This window comes from Paramormyrops kingsleyae, chromosome 8 (assembly GCF_048594095.1).
Source record: "Paramormyrops kingsleyae isolate MSU_618 chromosome 8, PKINGS_0.4, whole genome shotgun sequence".
NCBI lineage: Eukaryota > Metazoa > Chordata > Actinopteri > Osteoglossiformes > Mormyridae > Paramormyrops > Paramormyrops kingsleyae.
In genome coordinates this window covers 11382026-11401767 of record NC_132804.1, presented here as the reverse complement: position 1 = coordinate 11401767, position 19742 = coordinate 11382026, and the positions used below count along the sequence as shown (strand labels likewise).

Genomic DNA, 19742 nt, shown 5'->3' with positions numbered 1-19742 from the left:
GCCAATAGTCCCTGCGCTTGGAGCCCCTTGCACCTGTACTCACTTCAGCAAATGGCAAATAAAGCATGATTTTCATTTCATAGATATAGTATTGTTTCATTAGTTAAACTTTGACAAAAGCTTAAACTGTTTTTGATGTGCTGACCAAGCCACTCCCTGCGTTGATCCAACTCAACAGTTTCATTTCTTTTTCATGAGTGAGAAGAGAATGTGAGTGAAGATCTCGACTAGGAGAGGAACCCGTGGGGATGGCTTATTCAGGAGGTGAACGTGGGTGGTATCATGGGGGCGAAGGAATACAGGCTGCAACCACTGGAGGGAATGTTCTCCGCTTTTTACAGAAACCATATTTTCAGCACTTCAGCTACCCTCCTTCCACTGCTCCTTCAGCGTCTCCATTTTCTCACCAAATAATGGCCATGTGACAACCTGAACTGAAACTGGGCAACATCTCCCCTTGGTAGAAGCTGGACTGGATGGTTCCTAAGAAACTGGAGAACTTTGCTCATGAAACTGCAGAAAACCAGATGGACGATTATGAGTCAGAAGAAATCAAACACCCCATAAAATAAACCACCTCAAAGCTAAAAGGATGGTTTACTGCCTTTGAGTAAATGATTATTTATGTATAAGCACATAGATCTATAAGTCTATACTTGTTTCCTATGGCCAAGCTTGCTTCAGCAGGACCTGGATCGCTGCCTGGACCTCACTACATTAAATCAACACGAACCGACTATGCAACCCAGTGCATTTGGCAACTTACAAACACAGAACTGTTTCCTCCTATGTAAGTATGAACTTCCTGATTCCAGAATTCAGAGATATGACAAAAACTACTGAGCTTCCGATCCCCCACACGAGTCTCAACGTAGGAGGACACAGGAGGAGGAGGTATATCTTCTGGAATGACATCAGCGAGCAAGATTTCATTTTGACATTCACCACAACGTAAAACACGAGACGGAGCTCAGCTGCATTTCTTCCAACATCTGAATCCTCTACAAGGAAACTTACAGCAGATAGTAGGTAGGTAAAATTTAAATGAGAAATTAGAAATGACACCAGGAGACTCCTGTTACTCAGGAAACAGGAGAACACAGCAATTCCGAAGAACATTTCCCTCCAAAACGACAGGTAGCTATGGCAAATATCAGACACCTAGAGGGTGATGATTGCATGAGTTGGAATGGTATTACGACAAGCTTGCAAACTGTCGTTTTCATTAATTTGGAGATGGATTGATGAAGCGACTTAGGGAAAACGAAACAAGCAAACGATCTGTGGGTAACGCCTCAGACACTCGGTCAAACATTCAATGACCATCAAACTAGCAAACGACTGCAATGTGCAGGACCTGCTGTCAGGCATAGGTCTGTTTTCATAATTTAGTAAAACAAGAACATTGACAGCAGGGGTGTCTTGGGAAAGGAGCTACGGAATGCCATTCATGTCACCAGAAGACCTGACTGCTGGGACCACATGGTCATCTACACTAACTGAGCTTACCAAGTCAACAATGGTTTCAAAGGACCTACAATGAGATCCATCTCAGTCAAAGATCAAAAAATAATGCAAGAAGAACCAAGCCAGTTCCGGACCATCGGAGGTTCTACAAATGGGCCTTCTACAGTCATCTGCCATAGCTAAGCACTCCATTGCATGAGATGCATCACCGCAGTGGAATTTCAAAGACTCTATTACATCTGCTGCGGCCGTACCGTCCAAATCACGAGCTTCCTGGTGCCTTTGGTGTGTACAGACTGGTGTAGATTGTTAAAGCGGGGATGACGCCCTACGAGGCTGCCTTCACTTAGGAAGGTGTGTCAGCTGGAGACACATGAAGGTGAAGTTCAGAGCAAAGGGAAGAGGAACTTACCGAGAAAATAAAGGGCTGACGTCAGGAGCAAAACGGCACATGGATGTGGCAACTGCAGGGCGCATGACTGGCGGCCTTTTTGCAGCCAATGTGTGCCTGGCCTGCATCAACTGAAGGGCAGACAGTCATGGACCTTTTCACCGTGTATGTCTGCCTCACCTGCATGACCTGCAGGCCGCACGACCGGGGGCCTTTTTGTAGCCGATGTTTGCCTCGTCTGTGTGAACAGCAGGGCAGACACTCTTCGCTTTCTTCGAACAGCCAAGGTAATAAACAAACGGAAACTATTTTAAATGAAAATGCAGAGGATCACAACACTGAAGACGAAGCACAGCTGCTGTAAAACACCGTGCTGCCCTTTTCGCTTTTAATTGGTCCCATTTCTCTCATTGCAGCTATGCTGTTTGCAGTAAAGCCATGTTGTTTCCTTTGTTGAGGCGATTTAACTGTGGTATCTCCTTTAATTAACATTTCTGCCCGTGCATAAGAAACTACACCAACCACTGACCATGCAGGCTGGACTTCACTAGGCAATATTGTGTTTTGAAGATGCTCGTTAACACTCTAACGCCACGGACGCTCACCCACGGACCAAAGTACACGTGCCTGCTCGTGCCGCTGAAACATTCACCCCGACATTTCAAAACATTTCTACACAAAAGATTAATAATTGCTGGAAATGGACAAAATGAGAGAGAGAGAGAAAGAGAGAGAGAGAGAGAGAAACAAGATGGAGGTAACGAGAGAGGGGAGAAAAAAGGGAAAAAGAGGAGGGTGTTTGTAAGACAGAAGCAATTTGGATAGATTCTGACTCATAACGGCAGCAGGAGGAGGCAACGTCCAGACTACAGCGGGAGGAGGCAACGTCCAGACTACAGCGGGAGGAGGCAACGTCCAGACTACAGCGGGAGGAGGCAACGTCCAGACTACAGCGGGAGGAGGCAGATTATACAGCGGGTTTAATCTGGCCGAAAAGTGTCCGGGAAACAAACTCATGTCAAATGGAGTTTTAGGGAACATTCCGGAAAAGACGCCGCCAGCGTGGCGACACTGACGTCGGAAAGTGGCTGCTCATCCACGAAGCCGGGCCCAGGCGGCGTCGGCATGCCCGTGCTACAAGCTGGGGGGCCCAGGGGAGGTGGATAGGGGGGTTTATACCTTCAGGAGTGACAGCCCTGGGGGGGGTTAGGAGTTCACCACCAGTGCAAAACAAGGAAGAACGTGCGCTGGTGGTTTAATCTCGCTTACGGCGAGCTCACAATCCCAAACAGCCGTGCATGCAAAACCACCTCCAGGTAGCTTGTTATGATCCACCATGTCTATTGGATAGGATAATTGCTAGTGTAACAATTTAGGGTTATCATCATAATAATTAGATCAGTCATAAATGTTTAATGTTTGCCAGATATTTAAATCTTGAGACAGAGGACCGTGATCATAGGCAGATGACTGTGATGCATGAAAATAAGGAAATTAGTACTGAATATCGATCCCCAACGGCAGTTAGTTAGATCCCACGAGAGAAAACAGCATGTGATCCCGACAAAACGAATGCATACAGGAAATGACACGCGCACTGCAAGTCCCAAGGGACGGGACCGGAAATGCGATGTGCTCAACGCTGCATGAGCATCGTTATTAAAAGGAAATTAGGCACCAAATACCAGACCTCAAAGAATCACGGTGCGTAATGACCCCACTTCTCGGTATCTCTGCTCGCTTTCTGTCACATAAGCGACACACAGGGAGAGGCTCTGGCTTATTCCCCTCCATTACTGGTGACTGCTCCCTGCCTGCTGTTTGACAGGCGTCGCAAATGCTAGTGCCGTCTCTGCACAGACATCTGCAGCTCCGCCTCGGCCGTTCGCCTCTGACTCTGTTCCAGGAGCTGCCCGCCCCCGAATCCGCATTTATCCCCGCGTGCTCAGTCACTGTCCTGCATGATCGTCACTTTGCCAGAGGCGTGCAGAGGGGTCGAGGACCTCCAGAAGTGTAACCATGTATCTTGGCAATAACAAAAAAAAAGAAAAAGGCCTTAGACACCATGACATCACAACGGAGAGGCAAATTTGTGAACAAGCACATGCAAACACACGTGTCAGGCAGCGGTGTTCCCCGTCACGGTTCATTATGGGCCTTGACATCCCCAGCAAAGGGAAGCAAGGCTCATCCCCACCCAGAACTGCAACACCCATGACAGTTATTGCAGGATGGGAGAGCGTTATCAGTTATTAGGTCATCCAGGTACAGTACTAATTAAAGTCAGGTCCGGCCAATCGAAGGTGAGCCGAGCAGAAGGATCGCAGCGAAGCCGAGAGCAGATCCATTCAGAACAGCTGTGACGGGGCGGCCGTTTGATCCAGCAGCCTCGACCCCCTGCGATCCCTCTAGAGAAGCAGGCAGCCGGTCGATCGGCTGGGAAAGGCCACAGCGTTCCTGCCCGCGTGTGACCGCTTACACATCGTGTGCTGCTTACACGCTCATTTCCCCTGCACCCTCTGAATCAACGCAGATGGATTTGGCTCTGCTCTGAGTCCTCCAAGGATTGACCGCTCATTAATTATACACTCTTTGCCTTTCATTGAATACTAGCCAATGATTGGGCCGATGTCACATAGACCGATGTCACATAGACCTGCACAGAACTGTCGAGCTGGACGACAGGGACGGTGCTTCTAAAAGCACGCTGCAGAAGGTCCTGGTCAGGGTTCAGCTGCTGGACCAGCTCTTACACGGAGGGCGGCTGAGCGGAAACACCAGCAGGCGCAGAGCAAGCCCCCCCTCACCTCCACCGGAGACAGCTGGCCCCCTTAACAGAGAGCCAAGGCAGTGTGACACTCCACAGCCGAGACTGGGCCTCTAACATGGACACTGTCCACCTTTCATGTTCCCAACAACCTGTCAGGCAAATTTTGGGATGCTAGCAAGGAGCCAGCCTCTGCTCCTCCAATCAGCGAGCAGCCAGCCTCTGTTCCTCCAATCAGTGAACAGCTGTCTGGGATAACGGCAAACAATTGGCAGCCTGAGAAGTAAGATAACCTGACACTGGCTCTCTGACAAATGCAGGACAGCGGTCCGATATAAGGAGGGGAAAAGAGCGCAACTGGACTGAGGAGGGATACTGGGAAAAAATAAACAAAATAAAACAATAAACAAATAATAAGCAATAAACAAGCAAAAAAAAAACAATAAACAAACAGTCCCTACACTTCAGAAATGTACAGTTCAGAGGATCCACAATTCCATTTACAAATTTATGCTTACAATTTAAAAAATAGTGCATACTTTTAAAATACCTCATTTTCCCTTTTATAAACCTCATTTAGATTTTGGTCAGGGAGTATAATATATATATACATTTACATTATAAAGACTATATATTTAATATGGTAGTATTGTACTTTACAATGTTGATATCTGTATTGAAGCCCCCCCCCCCCCCCCCCACCGCAGGAAACCTGCATGATGATGACCAAGGTGGGGCGATGGAAAGGGAGAGTGATGAAGGGAGAAAGGAGAGGAAGATTTGAGGAGGGGGGGGTCAGGAGGAAGTTGGGGGGATGGGCAGCAGAGGGAACTGGGGGGGAGGGACAGGAGAATCAATCACATGGCGGGTCGCTGTGAGCTGGAAAATCCAGCAAGTGTTACGGTCAAAATACAAATAAGCAGATAAGTGAAAGTCACTGTCAGGGGTCCCCGACACCCCATGTCGTGCGGAGCCTCAGAAATGGACCTTAATCACTGCATGGCCAAGCGGAGGGTTATTCCACGCAAGGAGCCCCTGTTGCCTCAATACTGCCCAAATAAGAATTTTAACTAAGCCTGAGCTGCCCTGGATGTGAAGCGTGGATAAGGAGCTGCAGCATTAGCACGAGTCCGACTCAGCAACGTGCACTGTGCCCGCTGACATCTGGGCGAGCCGCGGCACAGCGAACCAGCACAGACCCACGCCCACATTCCCACAAGCGCAAGTGCTGCAAATAGCCCCGCATCCCGGGGGCTCGGCGTGACAGCGTGGCGGAACGCCGAGTCTGTCTCCCTGCCTCCGTGTCGCTCTGCCTCCCCGTGGGGATCTGAGGCCCGGTGTCCAGGCTCTGCTGGACAGAGCAGGCAATGCTTCTCGGGGTTCCACACCGCTACAGTTTTTGGTTCTCCTCCGCAAAGACGTCCGCTCCTCCGCTCTCTCCTGCTCTCCGCTCACCGATACGGGGACAAAATTTACACAGACAAATCGTCACACAAAATTGTCTTGAAAAGCATTTGACGGAAGCAGAAAGGTATGTTTTAAATCACCCATGTTCCCCAGTGAAACTAAAAATCCTGTTTGCTTTGAATGGACTGATCCAGAATCCAACACGGTTTAGAGACAATTACATGATTACTGAGGCTGTTTTCAAAACTGCTTCATGATTTGCTTCAATACAGATATCAACATTGTAAAGTACAATACTACCATATTAAATATATAGTCTTTATAATGTAAATGTATATATATATTCTTTTGATCCCAGTAATTAAATTAAGTAAATTATTCACCATTCCAATGTGGTTTAATCGCACATTTCAGGGTAAAATTGATACAAAGGTTAAAATCAGGTATGTTAATCAGTTAAATCACTTAAAATACAAAACTTAATCCTGGCTGGAATTAAGCTGAAAATCAACATTCCAAATAGGTTATGTATTTAGTTGCTGGGGGGAGATTTATGAAAAAGCAGATTGAACAGAAATGTCCTTTTACATTTTTTGCAAATTACACTTTAATGCTTTTTAAATATTTCCCATTATTTGTACCCGGTATCATTACTAAGAAGTTTAAAGGTAAGCTGGTGAGCTGCTGATGGGTGGAGAGGGAGCCGCTCTCACTTTCCGATGGCTGGCAGGGCTCTCAGAGAAAAGGCTTTAATTATGTGAATGTGAATTTACACACATGCAGCCATATACTCACACACACACAACCATATACTCACACACATACACATCCATATACTCACACACACACAGCCATATACTCACACACACATACAAACACATACAGCCATATACTCACACACACACAACCATATACTCACACACACACACACACATGCAGCCATATACTCACACACACACACACACATACAGCCATATACTCACACACACACAACCATATACTCACACACACACACACACACATGCAGCCATATACTCACACACACACACACACACATGCAGCCATATACTCACACACACACAACCATATACTCACACACACACACACACAGCCATATACTCACACACACACACTTGCACACTGTGTCACATACAGTCAATCAGACAATCTGCCTGTCTTACTCTCTCACACATCTTGTGCCCCCCCTGCCCAAAGAATATGTGCAAACCCTTTCCAGCGCCCTCAGTCTTGTGAGGTACCAGCTGCCCCCCCACCCCCACCCCCACCTTCTCTCCCATACACTCCCACTCTATTCTTTCTCCCCAACACAATGGCATAATTAGCACCGTGCTGCGCCTCAATGCCTTTTCATCTCCCTCCCTGTCCCTCCCGCCCACTTGCCTTCTCTGCACTCGTACACCGCACCGCTTCCCGCACCTCCTCCTCTGCCACTGCCCACCCCCCAGCCCTGCAAAACCAGTGGACAAACACGTTTAACCTGCTTCTAATCCACCCACAAGCAACTGGCTTGGTAAAGGGACATGAGAGCTACGTTCGCTAAGAACAGGAAACCATTAGGAAAACTGGGCAACATACCATAAAGGAAACCATAGAGGAACTCAGACAGGAAACCGTACCAGAAACCAGAGAGGAAATCAGACAGGAAACTGTACTGGAAACCAGAGGAAATCAGACAGGAAACCGTACCAGAAACCAGAGAGGAACTCAGACAGGAAACTGTACTGGAAACTGGAGAGGAAAAAATACAAGAAACTATACTGGAAACCAGAGAGGAAATCAGACAGGAAACTGTACTGGAAACCAGAGTGGAAGTCATACAGGAATCCCGTACAGGAGACTGAAGAGGAAATCATATTGGGAACCTGAACAGGAAACTGTACCGGAAAACAGAAAGGAAATCATACAGGAAACCATACCAGAAACCAGAGTGGAATCATCCAGAAATCTGCACAGGAAACTGGAAAGGAAATCATACAGTAAATTGAATAAAAATTGTATAAGAATCTCTACAGGAAACCATGTGGCAATTGTCGAAAAAAACTGTAATGGAAAAAGCACAGGAAAACTGACTGGTGAACAGACAGAAACTCATACAGGAAAATGTCTAGGAAACCATACAGGGAAACCTAGAGGAAAGTGCACTGGAAAGCACACAGGAAACTGTACTAAAAAAGAGACAAGGAATCATAGAGGAAACCATATCAGAAAACACGCAGGACACTGTACAGGAACACGCTTGGGTAAATGCAGGGACCGGATTCTCTGCTCCTGATGCCATTGTCTTTCCTCACTCTGCCTTTATGCACTGTGGCTTCCTAATGATGTGGAAGTCCTAATCCAGTCCTGTCAGTCAGGGCTGTCAAACTATCCAGCTGCAGCTGTTCCCACTCCAGGGGCCTGTGGCCTCAGCCCCCCCCGCCCCCGCCCCCGCCCCCACTCACTGTTAGACCATGTTCCACATGGGGAACGAAGGCTCACTGGGCTGCCAGGACACGGACGCACACCCCCCCCTCCACCAGGGCCCCTCTCAGCAGATCGCCACACTCTGCCAGGCTTTTCTTAGCCGTGAAGAGTCGGGTCCTCTGCAGCTCACCTTAATCCTTTGTTCTGACGCTGTTAAGGTATGTTATCAGACAGTCGTGTGAGGCTGCCTCTACAACCTGCCGCCTAATTCAAATAATAATTCCTCAGGGACTTAACTCCCCCTCACCATTTCCCTCTCACTCTTCCCCTCTATCTCACTTTCCCTCTTTCTTTATCCTCTGTTCCCCCCCTCTATCCCCTCTCCCTCTCTTTCAATCTCACTTTGCCCCTTTCTTTACCCTCTATTTTACTCTCTCTTTCCCCCATACTCACTCTCTCTTTCCCCCATACTCACTCTCTCTCTTTCCCCCATACTCACTCTCTCTTTCCCCATACTCACTCTCTCTCTTTCCCCCATACTCACTCTCTCTCTCTCTTTCCCCCATATTCACTCTCTCTCTTTCCCCCATACTCACTCTCTCTCTTTCCCCCATACTCACTCTCTCTCTCTCTTTCCCCCATATTCACTCTCTCTCTTTCCCCCATACTCACTCTCTCTCTTTCCCCCATACTCACTCTCTCTCTTTCCCCCATACTCATTCTCTCTTTCCCCCATACTCACTCTCTCTCTCTCTTTCCCCATACTCACTCTCTCTCTCTCTTTCCCCCATATTCACTCTCTCTCTTTCCCCCATACTCACTCTCTCTCTTTCCCCCATACTCACTCTCTCTTTCCCTCTTATTTTCCTCTATTTCTTTACTCTAGTTCCCTCTTCCCCCTCCCTCTACCCCCCTCCCTTTCTCTCTCACTTTGTCTTTCCCTCAATCTCACATTGCCCGTTTCCTTATTATCTATTTTCCTCTTTCCCTCCCTCTATACGCTCTGTGTGTTTCCCTCTTACTTTCCTCTCTCTCTCTTTTACCCTCTTTCCCTCTTTCCCCCCCCTCTCTTTCCCTCTCTCACATGAAGCCCACACAGCATAAGGGTAGCCTTACCGTTTTCCATGCACTGCTGACAGATGCCTGACAATGGAAGTCTCACGCTGCTGTTACACTTCTCACGCTCTGTTTGATCCTGGGTAAGGGCACCACCCACATCCATATGCAAACACACAGAACATCACACACACCAACTCCTCCAGCAGCTCAGAAGGTTGCTGGTTCAAACTCCACGGCTGACAGACTGATGCTGCCATTGGGCCCTTGTGCAAGGTCCCAGTGATCTGGAGAACAGCCACATAATCAAAACCCCACTGAGGTACTGACCCCCTCATTGCGTTCAGCCACAACAGAGAGGCTGAACACAGGATTCCAGCAGCTGACGGGGGCATGACCACCATGCTAACCATTAGCTCAGTTTAAATGACATAATTGGCAGCTAGTAAGAGTGTGGGGCTCCTTATGTGTCAGCCTGAGCATATGCCTGTAGGACACACACCCAGCTCTCCCTCCTAAGGCCATCTGACAGTTTAACCAATGAAAGCATGCAGCTGCAGTCAGACCCCCAGAACATGTGACTAGCATGGCTTTTAAACAAAATAACATTGCAGTTAACCCACATAATCCAGGTCACAAACCCAGCTCTAAGATAAACACCAAAACATCCACAGATATCTCCTAATCAGTTTGTTTTTTTAAGTATTAAAATATTTCCAAACACTCCCTAGTGTGTTTTTTTTCAGGTAAGATTGTAATCGGTAAAATAGTTTGCATACAGTCAAAGTTTGAGCGCAGTGTACATCTGTGATTGGCTGCTTTCCAAGCGCATGCACAAACAGCAGCCGCTCTCACCCAGTTGACAAATCAGGTCGTGGGCAAATCAATGTAAACAGAAAGCAACAGATGGGCACCATCATCCACCAATCAGAACACAGTTTGTTCCCAGACCCAAACCGCAAGGGCCTCCCACATACATGTAAACCTCCTGAAATAAACTTCCTGCTGTGCCCCTTTCAGATCGTATACTCCTGAAATGCCACCCTTCGATGGACACCTTGGTAAATCTATGACATCTGTGCAGTCTCTTCATCTCATCACCAACACACACAGCCATGACTTAATCAACACCCCCCACCCCTTCTGAAATAACCCCCATTGTTTTCCTGCGCCCAATTATCCATAAATATCCTTGGTGCTAATACATGTTAATGACCAATCCAGATTATTTCACACAGATAAAACTGTCAGTTACCAACTGTGACGAAACTGGTGTAAATGCTGGTTAAAGTGCATCCTAAAGTCGCCAACACCTATATCAGCCAATGCAGAGAATCGTGGGAGAAACTCACTGTCTCTGGAGAGTCTTGGCATGACCGGCGCCGGAGCAGTCGGGTCGGTTTGGCCTCCCCCGCTCCACTGGGGCGGAGCCACAGGAGAGGCCGCGAGTGAGCCGGGCGTGGCCACGCCGCTCCCGCGCAGGCAGGGGCGGAGGCGGGGCGGAGTCACCGTGCGAGTTGGTGGGGAGGGCGGCGTCGGAGCCAGGCTGGGCGGAGCCAGAGACGTCGGGCATGCGTGGCCGGCGGTCCAGCCGCAAGTCCTTGTTCTCCTGGTTGACGCGGTCCAGCTGGACCTCCAGCTCCTCAATGCGGCGCCTCTGTGTCTCTAGGAGCTTCTGCTGGCTCTCGATGATGTTGTTGAGTTCCAGCAGGTACTCCACTGCCCGGTTTGGGCTCTCTGGGCTGCCCTGGCCCGTTTCCATGGTCAGGACCTCAGCTCCAAGTCACTGCAGCCGTGGGCCAGGATTGCCCGGGCGGCGAGTCCTTAGTTTCCCCCCCCCCCACTAAGAAGTGGGGGGGAGAAGAATCGTACAGCGAAGGCTGGAGAAGAGCAAAAGCTGGCTGTCCTCCTAACTTGTCCTTGGTCTGAGGTTAATGGGAGTTTGGCGGTCAGGTTATGTTTCCAAGCGTATTTTCACGTTTGTATCAGTCCAAGTTACCGTCTGAACTACAGTTACTGCAAAAACATCACGGGGGGGTGGGGGAGGGGGTGAGTTTTGGGTGGTGGTGGTTGGGGGGGCGGTGTTTTCACTGCGTCTCAAAACCACAAACCCCAGTTCCCAGAAAGCATTTCATAGCTGCAGTGGGAGAAAGAGCTGGAAGAGCCAGAGTGTTGAAGCCTATGAGCACTGCATCCTCAGGCACGGGACAGAGGGAGGCGTGCGGCAGGAGGCGGGGGCAGGAGGCGGGGGCAGGGACGCTCTGCTCCTGTCATGGTCACCCCTCCAGCTGCTGGAGCACGGTACGGGAGAGGGGCCGCCGGCCGGGGGGCACTGGGAAGTGCGCTGCAGCCCTCGTCTCCCCTTTCCTCCTCTCCACATAATATCTCCCAGCAGCTGTGGAGCCTCCAGCATCTCCTCTGGTCCTGCTTGAAAAGCTGACACCTGGAATGCAGTGGAGAAAAAAAATATGTTGGAAAAAATATAGCCCAGCTTCCAGAATATTCTGTGGAGAATCTTCCTCGGTATGAGTAGTAAGAAATAGATTGAAATGGGAACACTGTGTTTATCTATACTGGGTAGATATTGGTGGTGAGGCTCTGCTTGATAGGGCCTTTGTGGGGTGGGAAAAAATACACTATGTTAATGTGTGAGGTGAGAAGATTATGTAAGTCTGTCAGTTGTGTAAGGCTTTCTCTCAGGAAATAGGCTTCCCAAGTTCTACAAGCTGACGGATTTCTTACAGTAGGAGTTGCCTTTGCAAACACAGAAATATCCAACCCTATCTCAACTCCTGTCCTGAAACAAAGGTATATCCACTACCATACAGAAAACAAAAATATGGACCAAAAAAGTGTCTATCATACAAAAAAAAACTGCTTAAGAGCTTATCACAGCCTTTTATTTCACTAGTCCTATCTGTTGATCTTGATGTACTTGTTCTAACCGGTTTTCGCCACGCTTCCCGATACTATGGTACAGAGAGGAATGACGAGGTATTCACACACTCCTAAACAAACCCTTCACACACTCCCGACGCAGTCGTGTGCAGATCCCTCAGGTATTCCCTTATACTTACCCTTCCTCTTCCTCTCACGGATCCCCGCGATAGGATGTGAAGCCATACATTAATTGTCGGAAAGCCCCGGCGATACGGTCATCCGCGCACAATATTGTCGGGAGCCGAGCGTGCATGCGCTGCTGTCTCATTTAGGTTGAATGGCTCCGTTGTGATGGGGATACCCGCCGGAGTCCGACCAGTCCCAGCGCTCCCAGCGTGAACTCCTCTGCGCCCCCGTCACTGCGTGTGTATGTGGATGAGTGTATTCTATCCTCTAACTTATTGCTGCTGTCCCTTCTACTAAAACAAGGCGGTCTTCTCTGGTCTTATCCCTTTTCGAGATGTAAAAAATGCAGCTTTTCAGCGCCGTCATTTGCCAACAGAAGACGCTTCCGCAGCAGTTTCTACTGCAGAGTATTTAAACTCCTATCCGAGAAGTATCCTCCCCCCTTCAGATCGCGCCTCCTATAGCGTATAGCCGTGCTATTATCTCTCTGGTTATTTGGATTTTTAAATTTTCATTTGATGTGCCCTACAGTCTGGCGACTAGCAGTCCTGACATATCACATTTTATATAAAATGTTGCAAATGCAGTTTCTGAAATGAAAAATAATATACTATTTACAATGAAAAAGACGCAGAAATGTCGTCTTTCAAATGAAGCGATACTAGTATTTTAGGTTAAATGTGATACCCAAGACGAGGAGACTCAGATATAGTGTTTCGGATGAAACGCAGGCGTGCCTGGTGGTCCCTTTCCGCAGCCGAGGGTTTGATATCATTTCGGTTTTCTTATAATAGTCATAATTATCATCGCGACTCGATCCGCGCAGTCATGTCCGCGGCACACGTGTAAAACTGTCCCGCGTTTCTCTGTCTTCAAGCACAAAAGGCGAGTTAAAGTCCACTCGTGCTAGGATCGGTCCTACAGTAGCATGGGAGCGCTGGAGGGGGACCAGGAGCCACCGAGGTCCGCTAATCTCTCCACCTCCAGCAGTACCAGCACCAGCACCGTCGCACCTGCTTCCCGCAGAGTTCCAGGGAGGGGGGCTGCCCCCTATGCCAGTGTCCGGCGCCGACAGCCCGCGGTACGGTGGCACCCTGCCACCCTGCGCATCATTTCGCCTCCAGCTGACCACTTGTGGTGTGCTGAGGGAAGCTCTGTGTGGGATACTACTTCACCGTTCGCATGGCGGCCATTTGCTCTCTCTCTCTCTCTCTCTCTCTCTCTCTGCCGATTCTCCTTTCTCGTATACAAAACAGGAGTTTGTGAAACAGGATGTGTGACGCGTTATTCTATCTAAATACATTAAATAAACACATGCGACGGCATGCACTAGTGTTCTGTACACACACGGGCCTTTTACTCAGAATATTCACCAAGGAGTTATGCTGGTTTGGGTTTAAACGTGTGTAACATATAACAGTTCAGGAACATCTAAGACAGAGAGAAAAAGGCTGCAGTTTCTGGAGCTGAGACAAGACTGTGGGTGAGCAGCGGTGTGCGGCAATAATGGAGTATAGGAGCGCGTGCACACTGATACCGTAGACAATGCTGACACTAATACTGCAAGTTCCCACCAAAGTAGGTACTGACACTACAGACACTGGTATTGCAGCCACTGCAGACAGCAACACTGCAGGGACTGATGCTACAGGTGTAAATAAAGCCAGGCACTGACAGTAAAGACGGTAATACCGCACGAAATGACACTGCGGGGACACTAAAGCTGCGGCTACCAGCACTGCGGGGACTGACACTGCATACGCAAATAAAGCCCGCAAATAAAATCAGCCGTCAATACTAGAGAAAGTAACTCTGTAGGTTAACATAAAATATTGTGCAAAAGTGGCAGGCAGTCAAAAGAAATGCTTAAAGCTATTTATCTGGGTAATAAGTGCACATCTGCTCAGAACAAAAAACGCAATTTAACATTGGAATATATGAAAAATATGTTCTGATACAATAAGTGACACAATAAAAATTGTAAAAATGTCTTCTATTCTCTAAAAATTGTTGATATCTAAATGGATGGCCAAACCCCAGCCGTTCCATGTGTTAATTAAATTTCACCACCAGCTCACGTAATTAACTTAATAATTAATTAATTTAAAAAGTCAAAGAGATATTGGCCGTGTTCACACCTGGCATTAACATGCGTCTGTGCATGCGTCTCGACTGACCGCTTATAATCTTATCTCACTTTCCCGCACTTTCTTTAAATAAGCATGTAAATCACTTCCGTATGCAGAATCTGACGAACATTAAAAGAAATATAAGAAGAAATCAAAAGCTATTTGCGCATTTCAGGGTAACCAAAACGCTTACAATACTTGTATCGAACGCCATAATACTCAAAATGAAATAAATGTATAGTATCTATAAATAGATAAATCAATAAACAAATATTTCAATAGTTAATGTATTTTATTTTTTAATAATTCCACAAAAGATATTTCATGTTTGCCTTCTACGTATAATTTTTAACTTGTATTTCCTACAATGGTGTGATTTTCATTAGACAGTCATTATTACAAAATATCATTTCAAAAAATGCAAATGTGATTACTTACAAAAAACTATATTAAACAATATAGTTCAACTTTTCACGTAGTAGACATGCATTTTTATACCGTGTTAACATACTACAAATGTACCTGTTAAAAACGTCTTTCAATACTAAGATTCATTCATTCACTCATTTTCCAACCCGCTTTATCCTATTGGGTCGTGGGGGGTCCGGAGCCTATCCCGGAAGCAACGGGCACGAGGCAGGGAACAACCCTGGACAGGGGGCCAGCCTATCGCAGGGCACACTCACACACCATTCACTCACACATGCACACCTATGGGCAATTCAGTAACTCCAATTAGCCTCAGCATGTCTTTGGACCATGGGGGGAAACCAGAGTACCCGGAGGAAACCCCACGACGACACGGGGAGAACATGCAAACTCCACACACATGTAACCCAGGCGGAGACTCGAACCCGGGTCCCAGAGGTGTGAGTGCTAACCACTGCACCACCATGTCGCCCCTTCAATACTAAGATATACACCATATTGGAAAAAGTATTGGGACACCCCTGCAAATCATTGAATTCAGGTGCAATGCAAAGCCTTGGATGCAGTGTTGTAAAGCACGCCACCACTGGACTCTAGAGCAGTGGATATGTATTTTCTGGAGTGAATCACGCTCCTCTGTCTGGCAATCCGATGGATGAGTCTGGGTTTGGTGGTCGCCAGGAGAACGGTACTTGCCTGACTGCATTGTGCCACGTGTAATGTTGGCCCTTAGGTCCAGTTAAAGGAACTGTTAATGCTGCAGCATTCAAAGCCATTTTGGACAATTTCATGCTCCCAACTTTGTGGGAACAGTTTGGGGATGGCCCCTTCCTGTTCCAACATGACTGCACACCAGTGCACAAAGCAAGGCTCATAAACACACTCTTAAACCTTGTGGACAGCCTTCCCAGAAGAGCTGAAGCTGTTCTAGCTGCAAAGGATGGGCCAACTCCATATTAAAGCCTATGTGTTAAGAATGGGATGTCATTAAAGTTCACATGTGTGTAAAGGCAGGTGTCCCAATACTTTTGGCAATGTAGTGTGGTTTTCTATTCAAGGGCAAAGGGTCTGTAATGTATTATGTTGTTTGCCATATGATAATATTTTGACTTTTAATCATAACCAATGATGCTCAAAAGTTTTGATAATTTCAACAAAGAGGTTCATTGTATCACTGGTGTGGGACTGAATTTCCGACCAGGAGTTCAAGCCCCTGAAAGTTCAATATAAAACTATATAAACCGTTATAATATTACAATGTTACCATTTACAAACCATTTTCTAGGCTACTGAACGAACATTGTTTCCTACTTCAATTTTACCATAATGTAATTTTTACCGGCACGGTTCACCAATATTAATAAAATAAATATTAAAATGAATATTCCGTGCGTTCACACCTGTAATTATAGCGCTGTCCACTTTTAAACGAATCACCAAGGAGGCAGGTTAATACCAGGTGTGAACAGGGCCATTGATTCGCTATAGGAGGCGCGCTAGTGGTTGAGTCAAAAAATACACGTGTGGATTGTATGGTCGCTACAAATAATGGGGTGATTTTAGAGGTTTTGTAATGGGTAAGCTAACACATGTTGACAGACATAATAGTAGACCAACATTACATCTTTTTTGCCTGCTTGATGTGTCATCACCAGAGGCTCTTAGAGTTTAGTGTAGTATTTACATTGCTTCATACCTGCTCCTACATTACTTTTAGCTGTGTTAATGCTATGCAGGTGGTGGTGGTGTGTGTGTGTGTGTGTGTGGGGGGGGGGGGGGGGGGGTAGGTTCACGGTGTACACAACCTCTCAGCTGTGGCCGACACCATTGGCTGTTCCCTAATCACGGGCCTCCAGCTTTCATGCTGCTCAACATCTGTTTACGGTACCAGAGTCCACTCCAATGTCACCGGGTTATGCAGGACGTTTCTGTTTTCACGTAGCCAAGCCCAAAATCTCATGCCTCCATTTTACAGAAAAAAAAATGTCTAAAAATTCCCCCAGGAAGTGGAAACCATACAAGGACTGCGGCAGTTTTTTGTTTTCACAGTAGCACAGCAGCCGGGGGAATGATGCTGAATAATTACAGCCATTTAGGGCATATGGTGAGAGGGTCATCTGTGGTACTCCTTCTGACTCCTGTTGAAATGAAAAGCTTCTCCCATCACTCAGAAGCTCAAACACATTTACTTATCAATGACAGATCATCTCCAGCATCATCCTCCTGGAAAACAGGAAGATCTTTTCAAAGTCAGAATATTTGACAGTGCCTGTGTCCTGCTCGTACATGAATGTGTACTACTCTTACATGCCTGTGTCCTGCTCTTACATCCCCGTATCCTACTCGTACATGCCTGTGTCCTGCTCTTACATCCCCGTATCCTACTCGTACATGCCTGTGTCCTGCTCCTACATCCCCATGTCCTCCTCGTACGTGCCTGTGTCCTGCTCCTACATCCCCATGTCCTCCTCGTACGTGCCTGTGTCCTGCTCTTACATCCCCGTATCCTACTCGTACATGCCTGTGTCCTGCTCCTACATCCCCGTATCCTACTCGTACATGCCTGTGTCCTGCTCCTACATCCCCATGTCCTCCTCGTACATGCCTGTGTCCTGCTCTTACATCCCCGTATCCTACTCGTACATGCCTGTGTCCTGCTCTTACATCCCCGTATCCTACTCGTACATGCCTGTGTCCTGCTCTTACATCCCCGTATCCTACTCGTACATGCCTGTGTCCTGCTCCTACATCCCCATGTCCTGCTCCTACATCCCCATGTCCTCCTCGTACGTGTCTGTGTCCTGCTCCTACATCCCCATGTCCTCCTCGTACGTGCCTGTGTCCTGCTCTTACATCCCCGTATCCTACTCGTACATGCCTGTGTCCTGCTCCTACATCCCCGTATCCTACTCGTACATGCCTGTGTCCTGCTCCTACATCCCCATGTCCTCCTCGTACATGCCTGTGTCCTGCTCTTACATCCCCGTATCCTACTCGTACATGCCTGTGTCCTGCTCTTACATCCCCGTATCCTACTCGTACATGCCTGTGTCCTGCTCTTACATCCCCGTATCCTACTCGTACATGCCTGTGTCCTGCTCCTACATCCCCATGTCCTGCTCCTACATCCCCATGTCCTCCTCGTACGTGTCTGTGTCCTGCTCCTACATCCCCATGTCCTCCTCGTACGTGTCTGTGTCCTGCTCCTACATCCCCATGTCCTGCTCCTACATCCCCATGTCCTCCTCGTACGTGTCTGTGTCCTGCTCTTACATCCCCGTGTCCTGCTCGTTGGTGCGTGTGTCCTGCTGGTAGGTGCCTGTGTTGACTGCTGTATGGATATCTGCACGCAGCGTGTACACCCATCCCCTTACACATCAGTGCCTCTTCACTAGTGCTCGCTCACTCGCCCAGAGCATACGCCATGGCCCAGCACACGGTTGCCGTATGAGAGGCAGAGAGTGTGCTGAGAATTCGCGTCCCGCCTACACCAATCGGACCTCATTATTCATGTGTTACAAAACGAGCTCTCTTCTGCGCTCTCTGCGGCTCTCCTCCGCCTCTCCAAAGATACGCTCAACCGCCGGTATGAATACATGATCGATGTGTGCACACAGACCTCACGGCTGAAAATGAACATTGCTGCAAAAATCAGACAGTCCAGCATCGCGAGTAATGAAAAATGCTACAAATCTAGTTTGCTAGGGAGCAAACAGAAGGTACTGACTCTCCATGTGCGGTACCCCCCCCCCCCCCCCCCCCGTGCTGCCTGGGATGGGGCGTGAATCGTTCATTGGTAATGGATAACCTGTGGGAATGGGTGCAAAAGGATCGTGCAGCAACAGCTGCAAATCACTCCTCCCTGGTCATTACTGTGTCTCCAGCAGCCTGTGACAGACTGCGTCAAACCTGGTGACACTTCTCCATCCTCGAAAGTTTGCGAATGTGAAATGAGAGTGTGTAATGCATCCTTAGTGTGTATTATTACAGCGGAGTGCGTGTCTCTGCTGCTGCCCGTCCCATCCCTGGGACCGTGCAGCCTGCCCCGGTCCTTCTGGGCAGGTGACCAACAGGCTGAGTGTCAGACGGGTGAAGGCAGGGCTACAGGCAGCAGTGCCCCTCGGGGCAGCCTGTCGGTCTTGTCAAGGTGCCACAATGTGGGTCTCGACCTTCACAGTTGCTTGCTCAAGACTCATGTCTCTTTTGTGTCTTAGGGCCATGAGGCCTGTATTTTACAGTTTGGCTTTGTAGTTTATGGTTTACTAGCTTATCTTCTGCGATGTTTGTCCCGGATTAGCCAGTAAAATCCTGCTACTTCAGTGCTTTATGACTTGGTTGTTTAATTTTATGAATGCATTTTGTTGCCTTCATGTTGACGCATGTCAAAGGACAAGTCGTCATCATCATCATCATCATCATCATCATCATCATCATCACATTGCTTCTCCTGGTGAGTGTCATGGTAACCAGGTCAGCCCAAACCTCCTTTTCCAAAATCACTAAATCTAGCTCCTTCAGAGGGATTCATAGATGCTCTCCAGTCGGCTCGGAGATGTTATCTCTACAGAATGTCTTGGATCTGCCCTGGGGTCTCTATCCTGCTCCT

The 19742-nt window shown here is 47.9% G+C and overlaps 1 protein-coding gene across 5 annotated transcripts in view; it reads right to left on the bottom strand.

Annotated features, from left to right (window-relative positions):
* Positions 1-13779, bottom strand: part of iqsec2b (IQ motif and Sec7 domain ArfGEF 2b) — a 50106-nt gene extending 36327 nt beyond the window's left edge. For 4 of the 5 annotated variants that reach the window (XM_023837479.2, XM_072715210.1, XM_072715211.1 and 1 more), the window contains exons 1-2: positions 12590-13779; positions 10865-11955 (exon numbers count right to left, since the gene is read on the bottom strand). In XM_023837479.2, the coding sequence (XP_023693247.2) occupies positions 10865-11274 (410 nt within the window). In that variant the 5' untranslated portion in view covers positions 11275-11955; positions 12590-13779. The remainder of the gene's footprint in view (positions 1-10864; positions 11956-12589) is intronic. The other variant, XM_072715209.1, reaches the window with a different exon arrangement.
* Between the last annotated feature and the right edge of the window lie 5963 nt (positions 13780-19742).